Source organism: Nothobranchius furzeri, chromosome 10, assembly GCF_043380555.1.
Source record: "Nothobranchius furzeri strain GRZ-AD chromosome 10, NfurGRZ-RIMD1, whole genome shotgun sequence".
Taxonomy (NCBI): Eukaryota; Metazoa; Chordata; class Actinopteri; order Cyprinodontiformes; family Nothobranchiidae; genus Nothobranchius; species Nothobranchius furzeri.
In genome coordinates this window covers 36,106,903-36,124,588 of record NC_091750.1, presented here as the reverse complement: position 1 = coordinate 36,124,588, position 17,686 = coordinate 36,106,903, and the positions used below count along the sequence as shown (strand labels likewise).

At 46.5% G+C, this 17,686-nt stretch overlaps 3 protein-coding genes across 5 annotated transcripts in view; 1 reads left to right on the top strand and 2 right to left on the bottom strand.

Moving 5' to 3' along the window:
* The window catches only part of chek2 (checkpoint kinase 2), a 19,237-nt gene extending 8,977 nt beyond the window's left edge, over positions 1–10,260 (top strand). Inside the window, exons 4-15 of one of the 2 annotated variants that reach the window (XM_015960410.3) lie at positions 569–701; positions 773–863; positions 1,066–1,162; positions 5,474–5,527; positions 5,606–5,670; positions 7,084–7,183; positions 7,265–7,351; positions 7,416–7,579; positions 7,656–7,771; positions 7,852–7,937; positions 9,747–9,818; positions 9,895–10,260. In XM_015960410.3, coding sequence (XP_015815896.3) covers positions 569–701; positions 773–863; positions 1,066–1,162; positions 5,474–5,527; positions 5,606–5,670; positions 7,084–7,183; positions 7,265–7,351; positions 7,416–7,579; positions 7,656–7,771; positions 7,852–7,937; positions 9,747–9,818; positions 9,895–10,005 — 1,176 coding nt within the window. In that variant the 3' untranslated portion in view covers positions 10,006–10,260. Of the gene's footprint in view, positions 1–568; positions 702–772; positions 864–1,065; positions 1,163–5,473; positions 5,528–5,605; positions 5,671–7,083; positions 7,184–7,264; positions 7,352–7,415; positions 7,580–7,655; positions 7,772–7,851; positions 7,938–9,624; positions 9,819–9,894 lie in introns of those variants that run through there. The other variant, XM_054730325.2, reaches the window with a different exon arrangement.
* On the bottom strand, positions 10,173–15,248 carry gstt2 (glutathione S-transferase theta 2). The gene is made up of 5 exons (XM_015960414.3): positions 14,992–15,248; positions 11,829–11,916; positions 10,813–10,963; positions 10,561–10,737; positions 10,173–10,496 (listed from the first exon to the last, which is right to left on the bottom strand). Exons 1-5 carry the CDS (start codon positions 15,128–15,130, stop codon positions 10,350–10,352), a joined length of 702 nt encoding a protein of 233 aa, XP_015815900.3. The 5' UTR covers positions 15,131–15,248; the 3' UTR covers positions 10,173–10,349.
* A 55-nt stretch (positions 15,249–15,303) lies between these two features.
* snapc4 (small nuclear RNA activating complex, polypeptide 4) overlaps positions 15,304–17,686 on the bottom strand; it is a 36,833-nt gene continuing 34,450 nt past the window's right edge. For both annotated transcript variants that reach the window (XM_070555584.1, XM_070555583.1), the window contains 4 exons: positions 17,278–17,616; positions 16,150–17,194; positions 15,792–16,063; positions 15,304–15,711 (listed from right to left, as the gene is read on the bottom strand). In XM_070555584.1, the coding sequence (XP_070411685.1) occupies positions 15,514–15,711; positions 15,792–16,063; positions 16,150–17,194; positions 17,278–17,616 (1,854 nt within the window). In that variant the 3' untranslated portion in view covers positions 15,304–15,513. The remainder of the gene's footprint in view (positions 15,712–15,791; positions 16,064–16,149; positions 17,195–17,277; positions 17,617–17,686) is intronic.

Below are 17,686 nucleotides of genomic sequence, written 5' to 3'. Positions count from 1 at the left end.
AACTCTTAAATTTGGCTCCCTTAAACCTGCAGATACCCTGTGAGAGGCTGCGCTCCAAACTAAACCAACTCCGCCCAGAACGACTCCTTAAACGTAAAATGTAAATGGCAACTAGTCACTCTACGATTTATCAGATTAAAGTTTTTATTTGTTCCCGGCAGGAACCTCTCCTCTGTCCCGACCAACTTGTTTGGCTCTTTTGCAGCCGGCGTCTCGATCTCGCAAGTTTTCTTTTTTCCGGGTAGAACGCAGGGAAGCCCTCACGTGCTGAGGATGTAGCATGACCAAATATGGTTAATTGAGGGTGCTTTTGTATGTAAATGACGGTGAGCGGACACGAGCACCTGGGTACGCACAGGTGGGACTCATCGTCAGGCGGAGTGCGGAGGAACGTGCGTACGAGAGGCCACCGCATGTTTCGTAAATCGGTGTTTTGGCCGTTCGTACGAACCTTCAACATTTTGTCCATAGGAAGGAATTTAGGAATTTTTCTACGAGCGTTTGGTGAGTGAGGCTGTGACTTCTGGATCATCACAGTTTGTGTCTCTGGTGCTCGTCTGTCCATCAGGACGGTTCTGAGGTCTTCGTCGAAGACTACAGTAACAACGGAACCTTTGTGGACGGAGTTCTGGTCGGTAAAAAGAGGAAACTACCTCTGGTCAACAACTCCGTTCTGTCTCTGGCGGAGCAACGGAACCGAGGTGACTCAGCTGTTCTCAGCCGTCTCACCTGTCCTCTGGCCCCGCCCCACTCACCTGGTGTCTCTCTGCAGTTTTTGTCTTCATTGACTTGATGTCAGACGACCAGTCCAGTCTACCCGTCGGTCTCCGGGAGAAATATGTGCTGACCCGGCGGATCGGAACGTGAGTATTATTCAATGATCCTTATTGGTTTGATCAGAACCTGACCGTGTCCGTCACAGCGGGACCCGCCTAGCCCCACCAGCCATCACACGCCGGTGACTCTCATCTAATTCTGTGTGAGGAGGAAGTAACGGGGTCGTTAGCGTAGCTGGGGAACGTTCCTGGAGCCTCTGAAGGTGACGCGGACAGGTGTGTGTTTCAGAGGTGTGTGTGGTGAGGTGCGACTGGCCTTTGAGAGATCCACCTGCAGGAAGGTCGCTGTGAAAATCATCAATAAGAAGAACTTCCAGTCTGAGGGGGTGAGTCATCTACTTCCTCCCCCACTCTCTCCCCCTGCCTTCCTGTTGCAAGCAGTGTTGGGAGTAACGGCGTTTAAATGTAACAGCATTCTTTTTTAGGTAACGGAATAATCTAATTAAGTACTTTTCCCACTGTTGGAACGCCGTTACCGTTACTGGGAACGGAAGGTTGTATGTTACTATGTGCTTGTCAAATGTTGAGCAACAGTGTGAGGCTTTCTGACCGCCACACTTCAGCTGCAGCCAGGGAGAGAGAGGTGTCGGTAACGCGCTTACAAACACGATGATGATTGGCCGGGTGGACGGAGACCCTCAGTGTTCTCACTGTCTCAGCATGCTGTAGACCCACCAGAGCAGTGATGGGAATAACGCCGTTTAAAATAACCGCGTAAATAAAAAAAATATTTTTCAGTAACGAGCAAACTAATTAATTACCGTCTTCTTTTATCAAAACGTAGTTTCTGTTACTATGTTCCAGTCTTAAGTCACTTATATTTCACTATTTATAGTAAATTAAGTAAGTTTTATTAAGAGGGGAACCCATTTTTCTAGCATTCTTTAATGAAAAAAGTAACTAATTAGTTATTTTTCTTGGTAATTAGTTACTTTTATAATCTCGTAACTCAGTTAGTAACTGAGTTACTTTTTTGACAAAGTAATCAGTAACTATAACTAATTACTTTTTAAAAGTAACGTTCCCAACACTGCTTACACGTGTCTTCAGGGCTACAAACATGGTGTCCGAGTGGTGAGACAGGTGAGAGGACAACAATAGCCACGTTTACCTGCACCAAATTTCCCTAATCCAATTCAAATCCTGGTTGATCGGAACTCCCGAATATCTGTTTACATGGACACGAACTGAAACGGTCCGATTGTGCCGTGAGATTAAAAATAGGTGCACAGAGTTTTCTTTCCCAAAAAAAAAAGTAAACAAACTCATGAAACGAAAAGAAAAACAGTTCTTGCTGCTTTCCTGATTAAATTAATCAATTTAATGTTTTTATTTTGCTCAGAAGTTACGTTTTCTTCAGTGAATAACTGCAGATTTACGCTTTGCTGTGTTTTATTGCAGACGATATTAAAATAAGGGCGGGTCATCCTTGTCTCTGCCTCTTGATCAGCTGGTCCGCGGGTCTGACGTGACGGGGGTCGGGGGGTCAGACTCGTGTTATTACTGAGCTCTGTTGTGGTTTATTACTAATAAAATGTGACAATCAGCTGAAAATGTGGTTCAAACTAAATAACAGGAGATGTTCAGAAAGTCTGGAAGCCTGTGATCCTCGTGTGTTCATCATGTGTTCATCGTGTGTTCCTCATGTGTTCATTGTGTGTTCTTCATGTGTTCCTCATGTGTTCCTCATGTGTTCATGTGTTCCTCATGTGTTCATCGTGTGTTCCTCATGTGTTCATCATGTGTTCATCATATGTTCATGTGTTCCTCATGTGTTCATTGTGTGTTCCCCGTGTGTTCATCATCTGTTCGTGTGTTCCTCGTGTGTTCATCATCTGTTCATGTGTTCCTCATGTGTTCCTCATGTGTTCATCATCTGTTCATGTGTTCATTGTGTGTTAATCATGTGTTCCTCATGTGTTCATCATGTGTTCCTCGTGTGTTCATTGTGTGTTCATCATGTGTTCCTCATGTGTTCCTTGTGTGTTCATCGTGTGTTCATCGTGTGTTCCTCCTGTGTTCATCATGTGTTCCTCATGTGTTCATCGTGTGTTCCTCCTGTGTTCATCATGTGTTCCTCATGTGTTCATCGTGTGTTCCTCCTGTGTTCATCATCTGTTCCTCATGTGTTCCTCATGTGTTCATCGTGTGTTCCTCATGTGTTCATCGTGTGTTCATCATGTGTTCATCGTGTGTTCCTCATGTGTTCATTGTGTGTTCTTCATGTGTTCCTCATGTGTTCATGTGTTCCTCATGTGTTCATCGTGTGTTCCTCATGTGTTCATCATGTGTTCATCATATGTTCATGTGTTCCTCATGTGTTCATTGTGTGTTCCCCGTGTGTTCATCATCTGTTCGTGTGTTCCTCGTGTGTTCATCATCTGTTCATGTGTTCCTCATGTGTTCCTCATGTGTTCATCATCTGTTCATGTGTTCATTGTGTGTTAATCATGTGTTCCTCATGTGTTCATCATGTGTTCCTCGTGTGTTCATTGTGTGTTCATCATGTGTTCCTCATGTGTTCCTTGTGTGTTCATCGTGTGTTCATCGTGTGTTCCTCCTGTGTTCATCATGTGTTCCTCATGTGTTCATCGTGTGTTCCTCCTGTGTTCATCATGTGTTCCTCATGTGTTCATCGTGTGTTCCTCCTGTGTTCATCATCTGTTCCTCATGTGTTCCTCATGTGTTCATCGTGTGTTCCTCATGTGTTCATCGTGTGTTCCTCATGTGTTCATTATGTGTTCCTCAACGAACCACATCTCATCTGCGTTAATGTGCTTCTACACAGTTAGTCGCCCAGAATATTTAACGGAGTATGTGTTTATACCCAACATCAGCCTCCTTAAACTCAAACCAGGTGTGTGTAACCGATGTTACCTGGTCTTCTTTACCACGTCTCCATCCACCTGCTGCAGAAACAGCTGCTGCCTTCACAGAAACGGGGATCCGTACTGCAAACCCGAAATGAATTTGCGTGTTTCCACTACAGACTTGAACATGTTTGTCAAATGATTTGTGCTGTAGCGTCATGAATGTCCTGTTTTTGACCTAAAGGCCATGATCTGCTGCGTCTGCTTGAGCAGAGACATAAAGTCTCTGACAGGCTGATCTACATGAGATAGTGGCCAAGGTCTTTCATGCACTCTGCTCATCTGAACTGCTTCACCTCTGTTACAGCGAAGACGAAGAACTCTTGTGATAAACACACGATCAATAACTTTGTTATTACTAACAATAATGTGAGCCCAATGTTCAATCAATCTGTGAAATGACAATGTTAGTACTTGATATTATAATCCTGTGATCATTAGTATTTTACAAGTAATTATAATCCTGGACATTTGCACTAGACACTAAAGACACGTAATGCTAAAGTCACATGACACATTTCCCTTTGTCTGACCCAATCAGAGCCTTCGTTTCTGGCTAGGCGTGGTTATCTGTGGCGTTTGTATAAACCCTCTTTTGCATGTCAAGTTCTGATTCGCCAGTAAACCAAAATATGACAATTATAAAAACTATCACACGCCACCTTTTCTTTAGTTCAAGCGTTCTAGAGAAGTCTCGGACCGGCCATCCGGACTTCCTCTTCAGCCATAAAGAACCTCGACAAGCTGGATAAAATCTGTTGCACCTTACACCTGACCACAACGGTTCCTTCAGAATAAAAGCTGAACCTCACGACCCCTTCAGGGTCTCGGAGACGCCAGTGATAACCTGTCGTGACCCGGAAGCATTCCAAGACTAGTTTGGTCGGCACCGCTGCTTTTCTACCGGCTTCGGTACAACAGAGGGTCCACAAAGACCTCAGCATTCTGGATCTAACGGAGGCTTCCTCTGGGTACGTAGACCGACCGATGGCGTTTCATGTGTGTTACAAATCTCCGACTAAAGTTTAGAGCGAAACATTCACTCCCACTCAGAACTAACCGCTTCTCCGGATCCGCTGGTTCTGAATAACACACCACACACACACCACCATCATATCACGTCTCACTCCACCTTCGTCCATCAGTACACAGAGTGTTAAAGTTAGTCTTGTTTAAATTGTGTAGAAATAAATTTCTTAACTATTTTAAACCTGACTCTCTCTCTTTCCTCGGCGTTAATACGAAGTGTCGCTTAATCCCTGCAATAAAAAGTTCTGATTTTCTGGTTGAAATATTCAAAGATCCATCAGATTATTATTTCATATTTCTATGGAATCTCACATTTTATGGTTCATAAGTAAGATGTAAACTACCCATCATTTACAGTGCAATAATCAGATTTTTATTTTACTTCCACCAAATGAAAGCTCTGGATTAGATATTACAGAAACGAGACGGCTTGCCTTCATATTTAAAAGCCGGCGCTCGTTAATTAGGCCGTCATTTATTTAAGTCGGGTAGTCCAAATGACAGCGGGGAGCTCACTAGCTGTTGCACACACATGCACAGTGGGCATTATTATCTGAGTGGCTGTGTACGTGCACGTCAATCGGAATGATGATCGGACAAATTTCGATCGGGCCGAATTGGATCAGAACATTCCAATTGACATGTTTACATGTAGAGTTTTTTTATCTGATTGGGCATTCAATCCAATTAATTTGGCGCATGTAAACATGGCTAATCTGTTTATTTACCCAAATCCAGACGGCGACCCGAAACGCAGAGACGGAGATCAAGATCCTAAAGCTGGTTGACCACGTGAGTCACACCAACCCTAAACATGTCTTCATGTTCTCCTCTGTTTTCTCATGGTGTTTGATTGTGTCCTCCCTCCAGCCTTGTCTCATAAAGACAGAGGACTTTTATCAGACGGAGGACAGTTACTACATCATACTGGAGCTGTGAGTGAAACCCTGACATTACCTATGCGACCTTGATTGACCCTGTATGTGTCCTTGATTGACCCTGTGTGTGACCTTGTTTGACCCTGTGTGTGTCCTTGATCGACCCTGTGTGTGTCCTTGTTTGACCCTGTGTGTGTGACCTTGTTTGACCCTGTGTGTGTGACCTTGATTGACCCTGTGTGTGTGACCTTGATTGACCCTTTGTGTGACCTTGATTGACACTGTGTGTGACCTTGATTGGCCCTGTGTGTGTGTGTGTCCTTGTTTGACCCTGTGTGTGTGTGACCTTGATTGACCCTGTGTGTGACCTTGATTGACCCTGTGTGTGAGACCTTGATTGACTCTGTGTGTGACCTTGATTGACTCTGTGTGTGACCTTGTTTGACCCTGTGTGTGACCTTGATTGACCCTGTGTTTGACCTTGGTTGACCCTGTGTGTGACCTTGATTGACCCTGTGTGTGACCTTGATTGGTCCTGTGTGTGTGTGTCCTTGTTTGACCCTGTGTGTGTAACCTTGATTGACCCTCTGTGTGACCTTGATTCACCCTTTGTGTGACCTTGATTGACTCTGTGTGTGACCTTGTGTGACCTTGTTTGACCTTGTGTGTGTGACCTTTATTGACCCCGTGTGTGTGACCTTGATTGACCCTGTGTGTGTGTGACCTTGATTGACCCCATGTCTGTGACCTTGATTGACCCGGTGTGTGACCTTGATTGACCCAGTGTGTGCCCTTGATTGACCCTGTGTGTGTGACCTTGATTGACCCCATATGTGACCTTGATTGACCCTGTGTGTGACCCTGATTGACCCTTTACATGATCTTCAATGACCCTTTAAATGACCTTGCTTGACCCTGTATGTGTGACCTTGATTGACCCTGTATATGTCACCCTGATTGACCCTTTGTGTGACCTTGATTGACCCGGTGTGTGTCCTTGATTGCCCCGGTGTGTGACCTTGTTTGACCCTGTGTGTGTGACCTTGATTTACCTCGTATGTGACCTTGATTGACCCTGTGTGTGTGTGAGACCTTGATTGACTCTGTGTATGTCCTTGTTTGACCCTGTATGTGACCTTGATTGACCCTGTGTGTGTGACCTTGATTGACCCTGTGTGTGACCTTGATTGACCCCGTGTGTGACCTTGATTGACCCCATATGTGACCTTGATTGACCCTGTGTGTGTGTGAGACCTTGATTGACTCTGTGTATGTCCTTGTTTGACCCTGTACGTGACCTTGATTGACCCTGTGTGTGTGACCTTGATTGACCCTGTGTGTGACCTTGATTTACCCTGTATGTGTCACCCTGATTGACCCTGTATGTGTGTCCTTGTTTGATCCTGTATGTGTGTCCTTGTTTGATCCTGTATGTGTGTCCTTGATTGACCCTGTGTGTGTCCTTGTTAGGATGGAGGGGGGAGAGCTCTTTCACAGAGTAAAACTTCACCAAAAGCTGGAGGAAGACGTGGCTAAACTTTATTTCTATCAGATGCTTTGTGCTGTTCAGGTGAGACCTGCTGCCGTTGCAATGGCAACCTGTAGACAAGTATGGCCCTGTAGCTTACTGAGTGTGTTTTTGTTTTCTCAGTATCTCCACGATAATGGGATAATCCATCGAGACCTGAAGCCAGAGAACATTCTGCTAGCATCTAACGAGGACGTTTGTCTCATAAAGGTAAACATTCCTCTTTGTTGTCCTCTTATGATCCTGTCCAGGTGTAACAACACGTGTCTGTTAGGTGACAGACTTTAACCAGTCCAGGATCCTGGAGGAGGCGGCCCTCGTGCGGACTTTGTGTGGGACTCCATACTACGTGGCTCCGGAAGTCCTCACCCACGCCTCCACCACCGGCTACGGAATTGCGGTGGACGCCTGGAGCCTTGGAGTCTTGCTTTTTGTCTGGTAGGCTCCTCCTCTCTCAGCCACACCTGTCTCACCTGTGTCTCCTCTGTCTCTGACCAGTTTGTGTGTCTAACAGCCTGAGCGGCTACACTCCATTCCACGAGAACTTCAGCAAACTATCAGTCACAGAACAGATCATCAGAGGAGAGTTCACCATGGTCCCGTCCAAGTGGAAAAACGTCTCTGACCAAGGTAAGAAATCCACAGCTGCACCTATTTTCTGTTTAGCTGAGGATTGATCAGGTTGAGCAACATTTGTTTCTTTGTTTCAGCTAAAGATGTGGTGAGAAAGCTGCTTGAGGTCGATCCTAGCAAGAGGATGACTATCCGTGAAGCGCTCCAGCACCCCTGGTTAAAGGTAGCTCCTGCAGCCTCACTACCACACCTGTATTAACACACCTGTACTGGTTAAAGGTAGCTCCTGCAGCCTCACTACCACACCTGTCTTAACGCACCTGTACTGGTTAAAGGTAGCTCCTGCAGCCTCACTACCACACCTGTATTAACGCACCAGTACTGGTTAAAGGTAGCTCCTGCAGCCTCACTACCACACCTGTGTTAACGCACCAGTACTGGTTAAAGGTAGCTCCTGCAGCCTCACTACCACACCTGTGTTAACGCACCAGTACTGGTTAAAGGTAGCTCCTGCAGCCTCACTACCACACCTGTATTAACGCACCAGTACTGGTTAAAGGTAGCTCCTGCAGCCTCACTACCACACCTGTATTAACGCACCAGTACTGGTTAAAGGTAGCTCCTGCAGCCTCACTACCACACCTGTATTAACGCACCTGTACTGGTTAAAGGTAGCTCCTGCAGCCTCACTACCACACCTGTATTAACGCACCTGTACTGGTTAAAGGTAGCTCCTGCAGCCTCACTACCACACCTGTCTTAACGCACCTGTACTGGTTAAAGGTAGCTCCTGCAGCCTCACTACCACACCTGTGTTAACGCACCTGTACTGGTTAAAGGTAGCTCCTGCAGCCTCACTACCACACCTGTGTTAACGCACCAGTACTGGTTAAAGGTAGCTCCTGCAGCCTCACTACCACACCTGTATTAACACACCAGTACTGGTTAAAGGTAGCTCCTGCAGCCTCACTACCACACCTGTATTAAACACACCTGTACTGGTTAAAGGTAGCTCCTGCAGCCTCACTACCACACCTGTATTAACACACCAGTACTGGTTAAAGGTAGCTCCTGCAGCCTCACTACCACACCTGTATTAACACACCAGTACTGGTTAAAGTCAGCTCCTGCAGCCTCACTACCACACCTGTATTAACACACCTGTACTGGTTAAAGGTAGCTCCTGCAGCCTCACTACCACACCTGTATTAACACACCTGTACTGGTTAAAGGTAGCTCCTGCAGCCTCACTACCACACCTGTATTAACACACCTGTACTGGTTAAAGGTAGCTCCTGCAGCCTCACTACCACACCTGTATTAACACACCTGTACTGGTTAAAGGTAGCTCCTGCAGCCTCACTACCACACCTGTATTAACACACCTGTACTGGTTAAAGGTAGCTCCTGCAGTCTCACTACCACACCTGTATTAACACACCTGTACTGGTTAAAGGTAGCTCCTGCAGTCTCACTACCACACCTGTATTAACACACCTGTACTGGTTAAAGGTAGCTCCTGCAGCCTCACTACCACACCTGTATTAACACACCTGTACTATGTGTTGGCACACCAATGCTATACTTGTTCCAACACCCGTGTGCTAGAACTATGCTAACGCACCTGTACTACCTCTGCCTGACATGCACTACTTCAGTCTCCAGTTTTTCCAGGTGCATCATGGGTATTGGGTTTGGGTATTAAAGGCTTTGTAGCAGAATTTCCAGGTGTGTCTGGGATAAAAAAACTTTAAACCTATTTAAAACATGAAAATGTATTCCACCCCTCCCATTGGTTGGCACTGATCCAAGCACTGCCCTCTACAGATCTTTTCCATGCTTGACCAATTAGAAGTGTTTGAGCTTCAGAGGCAGATCAGCTGTCTGTAGGTTTGTTGTGTCCGTTTCAGAACGTTTGATGTCACGGCGACTCGAGTTTGTAACACGCGTGTCAGTGGGTTGACCCTAACCCATACAGGTAATCGACTGTAACCTTTGAAGCCCAACACCATTGACTGACTGGTGGTTGCAGGATCAGCTGATGCTGGAGACGGCTCGTCGGCTCATGTACCCATCAGGAGACGCTCCTCCACCTGCTGCACAGGTAACCACACATACAAGCACATTCAGTATTCCTGCAGTGACTCCATGTCAACCTGACTGGCTCCTCCCACCAACAGGAAGTGGAGTCATCAGAAAAAATGACAAGAAAACGAGGAAGAGGGGATGGCGAAGAGCTGGCCCCACCCCCAGCCAAGCGAAGCCAGGCTTCGCCTCCTGTCCCCGTCTAGAGGACTCAAAGCTGCTGTTTAGTTTTTTATTTGTAAGTTTATTTGATGAAAGTTTGTTGTCTGATTCAGTTTGACAGTGATGAATGCCAGAGTAGATCACGGTTCTGATGGAGCTCACATGGACCAGAAGAGCTCTGAACTCAGAGGAACCACTCAGAGACAGGAAATGAGAATTTGCAGATTTATTTCTATTTTTGTTACGACTTTTAAAAGTGCATTAAGTGCAATTAAAGGTGTTAAAGATTGCCGACTGGATTAGAACCCAGCTGATTCTTCAGGGTGGGAGGATGAATGATGTTTAACTATCATTTCCTTCTGACTGAGAGGCTCCGCCCCCTCTGACATCACATTTTGGCTTGGCGGCGGTCTCTTAAGGCGTAGAGCACGGCATGTGCTTCATCAAATGACTTGCCAACAGCTGATTGGACGCGGCTCCTCCAGCGCTGCAGCTGTGGGTGGTCCTTCAAGATGTCCCGCCCGGCTCCTAGAGGCTGCAGACAAAACACTGAGCATGCTCAGAAACAACCCAGTCCCTGCCCTCTTGACTGATCTCACCTGCATGAGCTCACAGATGGCAAGCAGATCAGCCACAGTGATGTCATCGCCACAGAGGAATGGCTGCCGGCGAAGGAACATGGTCTCCAGTTTGTCCAGCGTGTTTTTGAGGTTTGAAAGTGCATTATTCAAAGCCACCTTGTCCACCGCTGAGCCCATGTGCCTGGGCAGCAACACCTGCGTGGGCGGAGTCTGATTATGTCAGGGGAAGAGGTCACAGAGGGGGGCGGGTTACAGGAAGTGGGTGTTTACCTCCAGTATGAAAACTTTAGCGGCGTGTGCACGTGTGTTTGTGTGATGCCAGGCCGTGTACTCGTCCACACGGGCCCGCTGCTGTGGTTGCCGTGGATACCAGTGCTCAGGGACATCGTACTGCGTTGCCAGGTACTTCAGAATGGCATCGCTGCAACAGGTAAACAGGCGGGTAAGATAACCACCTGAGGGACTGATGACACCACCATGAATATTTGGATGGAACATTCTGGATGGGATGTACAGGTGGTTCTACTGGAACAGGATAGTCCTTTCATCTGGAGAGGACAAAACCAGCCCTGACTGCCAGACTAGCGAGCTGAAAACGGGTAGATTTGCTTTAGTTACAGGTTAACAATCACAACTGACCATGTAATAAAACACCCAAGTACACGTGAAAGTCAGTTATTTATGTTTATTCATTTAGCAGATTCAATCAGAAGGGTTTGTGGGTTAGAAGCATGCAAATCCCGGGATTTGAACCTACAACCTTTTCTAGCAGCAGTGCCACTATCACTAAACCTGGAACCATCTAGTCATAAATATGAAAGCTAGTGAGATTTGGACAAACTGCAAAACTCTTAACACGGTCAGACTTTGGTCACAAGAATTGTACACAGTTCCCAACCAATCAGAAGACAGGTGGGCGTGGCTAGCTAAAGTTTTTTGAATGACCGCCCTGAATCGGCTCATTGTGGAAGGTACTGAAACTGTCGAGAATAAAACTGCTGAAATCGCTTCACTGGAGTCCAGAGAACTAAAATGTCTCCTTTAATGAAACTAGAGAAACGTTATAATGAAGAAGTAATCGATGGCCTGTGTGAAGTTTCAACAGCTCTTCATCTTTACTTTCTACTAACCAGCTAATCTCTAATCGATCACATCTGATGAAAATAAAACACAGAAAAGCACCTTTGACAACACTCGAGGACAAAGAAGCAGATTGAGGAGGTTTGTTAGATGTGTGTGTGTGTGTGTGTGTGTGTGTGTGTGTGTGTGTGTGTGTGTGTGTACACCTTTCAGTAAGGATGAAACCACTGTCCACCAGAACTGGGACCTTCTGCATCAAGTTCATGTTTGTAAATTCTGGAGTTCGATGTTCTCCTGAAAACATCAGAAGTCAGCAAAGCGTTTAAAATAAACCAGATGTGACTAACTCCAGGTTAAAAATAAACCAGATGTGACTGACTCCAGGTTAAAAATAAACCAGATGTGACTGACTCCAGGTTAAAAATAAACCAGATGTGACTGAATCCAGGTTAAAAATAAACCAGATGTGACTGACTCCAGGTTAAAAATAAACCAGATGCGACTGACTCCAGGTTAAAAATAAACCAGATGCGACTGACTCCAGGTTAAAAATAAACCAGATGCGACTGACTCCAGGTTAAAAATAAACCAGATGCGACTGACTCCAGGTTAAAATAAACCAGATGTGACTGACTCCAGGTTAAAATAAACCAGATGTGACTGACTCCAGGTTAAAATAAAACAGATGCGACTGACTCCAGGTTAAAAATAAACCAGATGCGACTGACTCCAGGTTAAAATAAAACCAGATGCGACTGACTCCAGGGTAAAATAAAACAGATGTGACTGACTCCAGGTTAAAAATAAACCAGATGCAATTGACTCCAGGTTAAAATGAAACAGATGTGACTGACTCCAGGTTAAAATTAAACCAGATGCGACTGACTCCAGGTTAAAATAAAACCAGATGCGACTGACTCCAGGGTAAAATAAAACAGATGTGACTGACTCCAGATTAAAAATAAACCAGATGCAATTGACTCCAGGTTAAAATGAAACAGATGTGACTGACTCCAGGTTAAAATTAAACCAGATGTGACTGACTCCAGGTTAAAATAAACCAGATGCGACTGACTCCAGGTTAAAAACAAACCAGATGCGACTGACTCCAGGTTAAAAACAAACCAGATGCGACTGACTCCAGGTTAAAATAAAACAGATGTGATTGACTCCAGGTTAAAATAAACCAGATGTGACTGACTCCAGGTTGAAATAAACCAGATGCAATTGACTCCAGGTTAAAATAAACCAGATGTGACTGACTCCAGGTTAAAAATAAACCAGATGCGACTGACTCCAGGTTAAAAATAAACCAGATGCGACTGACTCCAGGTTAAAAATAAACCAGATGCGACTGACTCCAGGTTAAAATAAACCAGATGTGACTGACTCCAGGTTAAAAAATAAACCAGATGTGACTGACTCCAGGTTAAAAATAAACCAGATGCGACTGACTCCAGGTTAAAATAAAACCAGATGCGACTGACTCCAGGGTAAAATAAAACAGATGTGACTGACTCCAGGTTAAAAATAAACCAGATGCAATTGACTCCAGGTTAAAATAAACCAGATTTGACTGACTCCAGGTTAAAATGAAACAGATGTGACTGACTCCAGGTTAAAAATAAACCAGATGCAACTGACTACAAGTTAAAATAAACCAGATGTGACTGGCTCCAGGTTAAAAATAAACCAGATGCGACTGACTCCAGGTTAAAATGAAACAGATGTGACTGACTCCAGGTTAAAAATAAACCAGATGCAACTGACTACAAGTTAAAATAAACCAGATGTGACTGACTCCAGGTTAAAAATAAACCAGATGCAATTGAATCCAGGTTAAAATAAACCAGATGTGACTGACTCCAGGTTAAAACAGATGTGACTGACTCCAGGTTAAAACAGATGTGACTGACTCCAGGTTAAAACAGATGTGACTGACTCCAGGTTAAAAATAAACCAGATGTGACTGACTCCAGGTTAAAAATAAACCAGATGTGACTGACTCCAGGTTAAAAATAAACCAGATGCGACTGACTCCAGGTTAAAAATAAACCAGATGCGACTGACTCCAGGTTAAAAATAAACCAGATGCGACTGACTCCAGGTTAAAAATAAACCAGATGCGACTGACTCCAGGTTAAAAATAAACCAGATGCGACTGACTCCAGGTTAAAAATAAACCAGATGCGACTGACTCCAGGTTAAAAATAAACCAGATGCAACTGACTCCAGGTTAAAAATAAACCAGATGCGACTGACTCCAGGTTAAAAATAAACCAGATGCAACTGACTCCAGGTTAAAAATAAAACAGATGTGACTGACTCCAGGTTAAAAATAAACCAGATGCAATTGACTCCAGGTTAAAATAAACCAGATGCGACTGACTCCATGTTAAAAATAAACCAGATGTGACTGACTCCAGAGGAAGATCTTCTGGTGGAACGTTTCAGACACCTGAATATTTCTGTTGACCTACAGAAACTAAATCCACCAGCAGTCAAAAGCTGATGGGGTGTCAGGATCAGCTGATTTTGATAACCATGGAAACTTCAGCACGGGATCAGACATGCTTTACATCAGTAGCTTAGATTTGTGAAAGTCACTGTACAGCTCAGCTTAAACATTTCCCAACCTGAACATGACATTATCCACCTTCTATAAGTCAAAATGACCAACGCTGCCTGTCTGATGAAAGGAGCAAACCAAACCAGCTCAGCTGGTCAGTTACTGTGATTAATAACGGGGGTGATTCCTTTGATCACAGAGATCACACTAACGCACGCGCCTGTTCCGACCACCTGTTTCTGCGCATTGACCAGCTGGTTCGGCTCCGTCTACTCTCTGGTACGTTTGTTTTATTCCGTTTCTGGTGTATAGGAGGAAGTTATGGAAACTAACCCGAACCTGGTTACCTGCTCAGTGACACGAGGCTGAAGTTAGCTTCCGATTCCAAAAACGGCTAAAGGGCCATTACACCCAATTTTTCTCTACTCTGACCATCTGTAATCTGCTCTAGCTCAAAAACTACAACAGCCACACCGTTCAAACCTGTTCTAGATTATTCTACTATAATAGCAGATTGCATACAACCTTGTTTGGGATTTGTGAAACCTTTTCCAGATTTGTGAAACTTCAACAAAGCCAGATTTATGTTTTTTCAGCACACTGTGTTTTATTTGATCTGCTATTATAGTAGAATAATCTAGAACAGGTCTGAACAGTGTGGCTGTTGTAGTTTTTGCGCTAGAGCAGCGTAAAGATGGTCAGAGTAGAGAAAAATTGGGTGTAATGGCCCTTTAGCCGTTTTCCGAATCGGAAGCCGACTTCAGCCTTGTCTCAAGTGACGTGGTTAGTTTGTAGCTCACCTTTCCTCAGCGCCACGGCGTGGACTTTGTGCGGGATCTTGGTACAGGTGAGCAGGATGTAGACCGCCCTGCAGGGCTGAGACAGCAGGTCCAGGTACACCTGCACCGGTCGGCCCGCTGCCATGGAGATGGAGCCCATCAGAAACAGCTAGCCGGGAGGAAACACCAACCAACTTACTCGGTAAAAACCCTCCGGAGTCCGCTGCGTTTGGTCAGCTGCCGACTGCTTTACGCATGCGCAGAGCCCCTCCAATAGCAGCTCCTTACAGTGGTCACGTGATAGTCGCCGACACAATTAAAGGTCTTTGCAAATACAAAAAAAAGGGATTTATTTATTTAGAAAGTGCAAAAAGGTTCTGTTAACTTTAACACTGAACCCGTTTGTGCTTCAGGTTCTGGAGGGTTTCCGGTTCCGCTCCGCGTTCCTGAAGAAACCACAAACATAAAACTGAAATGATTAAACATGAGGCCACCACAGATGGGAGGTGCTTTAAGAACACCACAGGAACCAGAACTATTGCTTCAACTGTTTTCCGATGTAGAACCCGAGAGTCCATGTGAGAGTTTACGCTCTGGTTCTGATCCAGTCTGACCCAGCCCAGTTTGTGGTGGCTGGTTTTGTGGAGCCCGCTCCGGGTCCGTGGTGGACCTGTTGACGATCCGCATTCCTGAGAAGTGATTGGCTGAAGCTGTGAGGTCACCAGACAGCAGCAGAGATCTCTGCAGGTGGAAGAACAGCTGTTGTGAGAAACAGTCACACCTGGCGGCAGGTATGTCAGGACCTCCTTGCCGGGACTCACCACAACCTTCCTGTTTCTTCCTCTCTCTTGGATCTTTTTCAGCGGCTCATCCTCTTCTCCTTCTTTTTCTTTTTCTTCCTCCTCCCTCTGATTGACTGGATGGGATGTCTCCTCCGTGATTGGCTGCATGGTAGCCAGGAGGGCAGGGAGAGTGAAGCAGGACAGGAAGCGGGCCTTCAAGAGTTGGTAGGCGGGGTTTAACGAGTAACGCTCTGCCACCATCCGACGTAACAGCTCCACCTGCTCCTCTTGGCTGGGAATGATGGCGGGAGCTGCAAGGAGACAAAACAAACATCTGAGAACACACCTGAACTCCTCAGGTAAGACCCAAATGAGGAGAGTGGCTCAGGTGGGTTACCTGGATGGTCTTCAGCAGCTCTGACATCGGATGTGGAGTCTGGTAAGTCTGCAGCGGAGTGGGCGGGGTCTGGATTGTTGGCACCATTCAGCAGCTGAAGCGATGATGTCATCAAAGCTTTTTTGGTGCGGAGCAGATTTCTGAATGTGCTCAGGTTGCTGAAAAAAGGTGGCAGGTAAGGGAGTGCCGACCTGGCTCCAGGTACAGCCACACCCCCACGTCCACTCAGCCAACCACACACCTCCTCTGTGGGTTCCTGGAACATCAGGGCGGGGTTAAACTGCAGTCCCTCTGTCCTGAGGGGAGGAGCTTTCACAGACTCCACCTTGATCACTCCCTTATATGGAAAGATCAAGTCAGGTTCTTGGCAACGGTTCGAGTCATGTGACCTCGGAATGGGCATTAACTGGCAAGTGGGTGTGGCATAAAAAGGATTGGGCGGATTGAAAACTGGATCCCGGGATGCAGCAGGTGGTTTTAGTCTGACAGATGGGAGGCTTCCGGCTGTGGGAGGGGGAGGGGCCTGAGGCGCTGGTTGGACTGGGCTTGGGACAGACATCAGTTGCATGTGTGGGGGCGGAGCCAGGGGAACTAGACCAGTGGGGGTCATGACCCACAATGTCTGATGAAAGTTCAACCTGGCAATTTGTGGGAGGGGTGGAGTCTGCGGGAGGGGTGTAGTCTGCGGGAGGGGTGTAGTCTGTGGGGGGGGTGTAGTCTGTGGGAGGGGTGTAGTCTGTGGGAGGGGTGGAGTCTGTGGGAGGGGTGTAGTCTTCGGGAGGGGTGTAGTCTTCGGGAGGGGTGGAGTCTGCGGGAGGGGTGTGGTCTTCGGGAGGGGTGTAGTCTGTGGGAGGGGTGTAGTCTGCGGGAGAGGTGGAGTCTTTGGGAGGGGTGGAGTCTGTGGGAGGGGTGTAGTCTTTGGGAGGGGTGGAGTCTGCGGGAGGGGTGGAGTCTGCGGCAGGGGCGCAATCACCTGCTTCCTGCGAGTTCGGGACTTCTGCTTCGGCTGAGCTGAGGAGGCGGAGCTTCTCCCCTTTCTTTCAGCCTGGAAACACACAGAAGAGTCAGTCGGCTTTTTTACCCAATCAGATCTCAGAACAAAGAAACGGAGTCAGAAACTGGGCTCACCTCGGCCAAGGCTTCTCGAATTTTGAAACTTGGCTTGCGGAGGCGTTTCCCATCCAGGGTCACTCCTGGCCCGGAACTGCCCGCCTCCTCTTGCTGTTCCTCCCCCTTCCTTTTCCTGCCTTCAGGCTCTGGGGTCGCCGTGGGGGCCGAATCAGAGCCTTTTGGGGCATTGTCAACAGCGCTGTAATTGTGGTCCGTGTCTATTGTGGAGGTAGGCGGAGCTAAACCGAGGCTTTCAGCAGGGGAAAAAGAGAACGTGCCAGGAGCCGGAGGATGGGGAGCAGAGCCAGTTTTCTGGGTTAGATCCTTTGCTGATGACGAGTCCCTCGTGGTTTTCGGCTGGTGAGTCAAACACAAGATGATCAGAGACCAACAGACACGGCTCGGGGGGGGGTGAACATTTTGCATA

Excerpts from the sequence above, each read along its gene's own strand:
- gstt2 (XM_015960414.3), bottom strand. The coding sequence starts at position 15,130 with ATGGGCTCCATCTCCATGGCAGCGGGCCGACCGGTGCAGGTGTACCTG. Across the intron at positions 11,917-14,991 it reads CGCCGTGGCGCTGAGGAAAG|GAGAACATCGAACTCCAGAA; the intron begins GTGAGCTACAAA and ends TGATGTTTTCAG. Across the intron at positions 10,497-10,560 it reads CCATCTGTGAGCTCATGCAG|CCTCTAGGAGCCGGGCGGGA; the intron begins GTGAGATCAGTC and ends TTTTGTCTGCAG.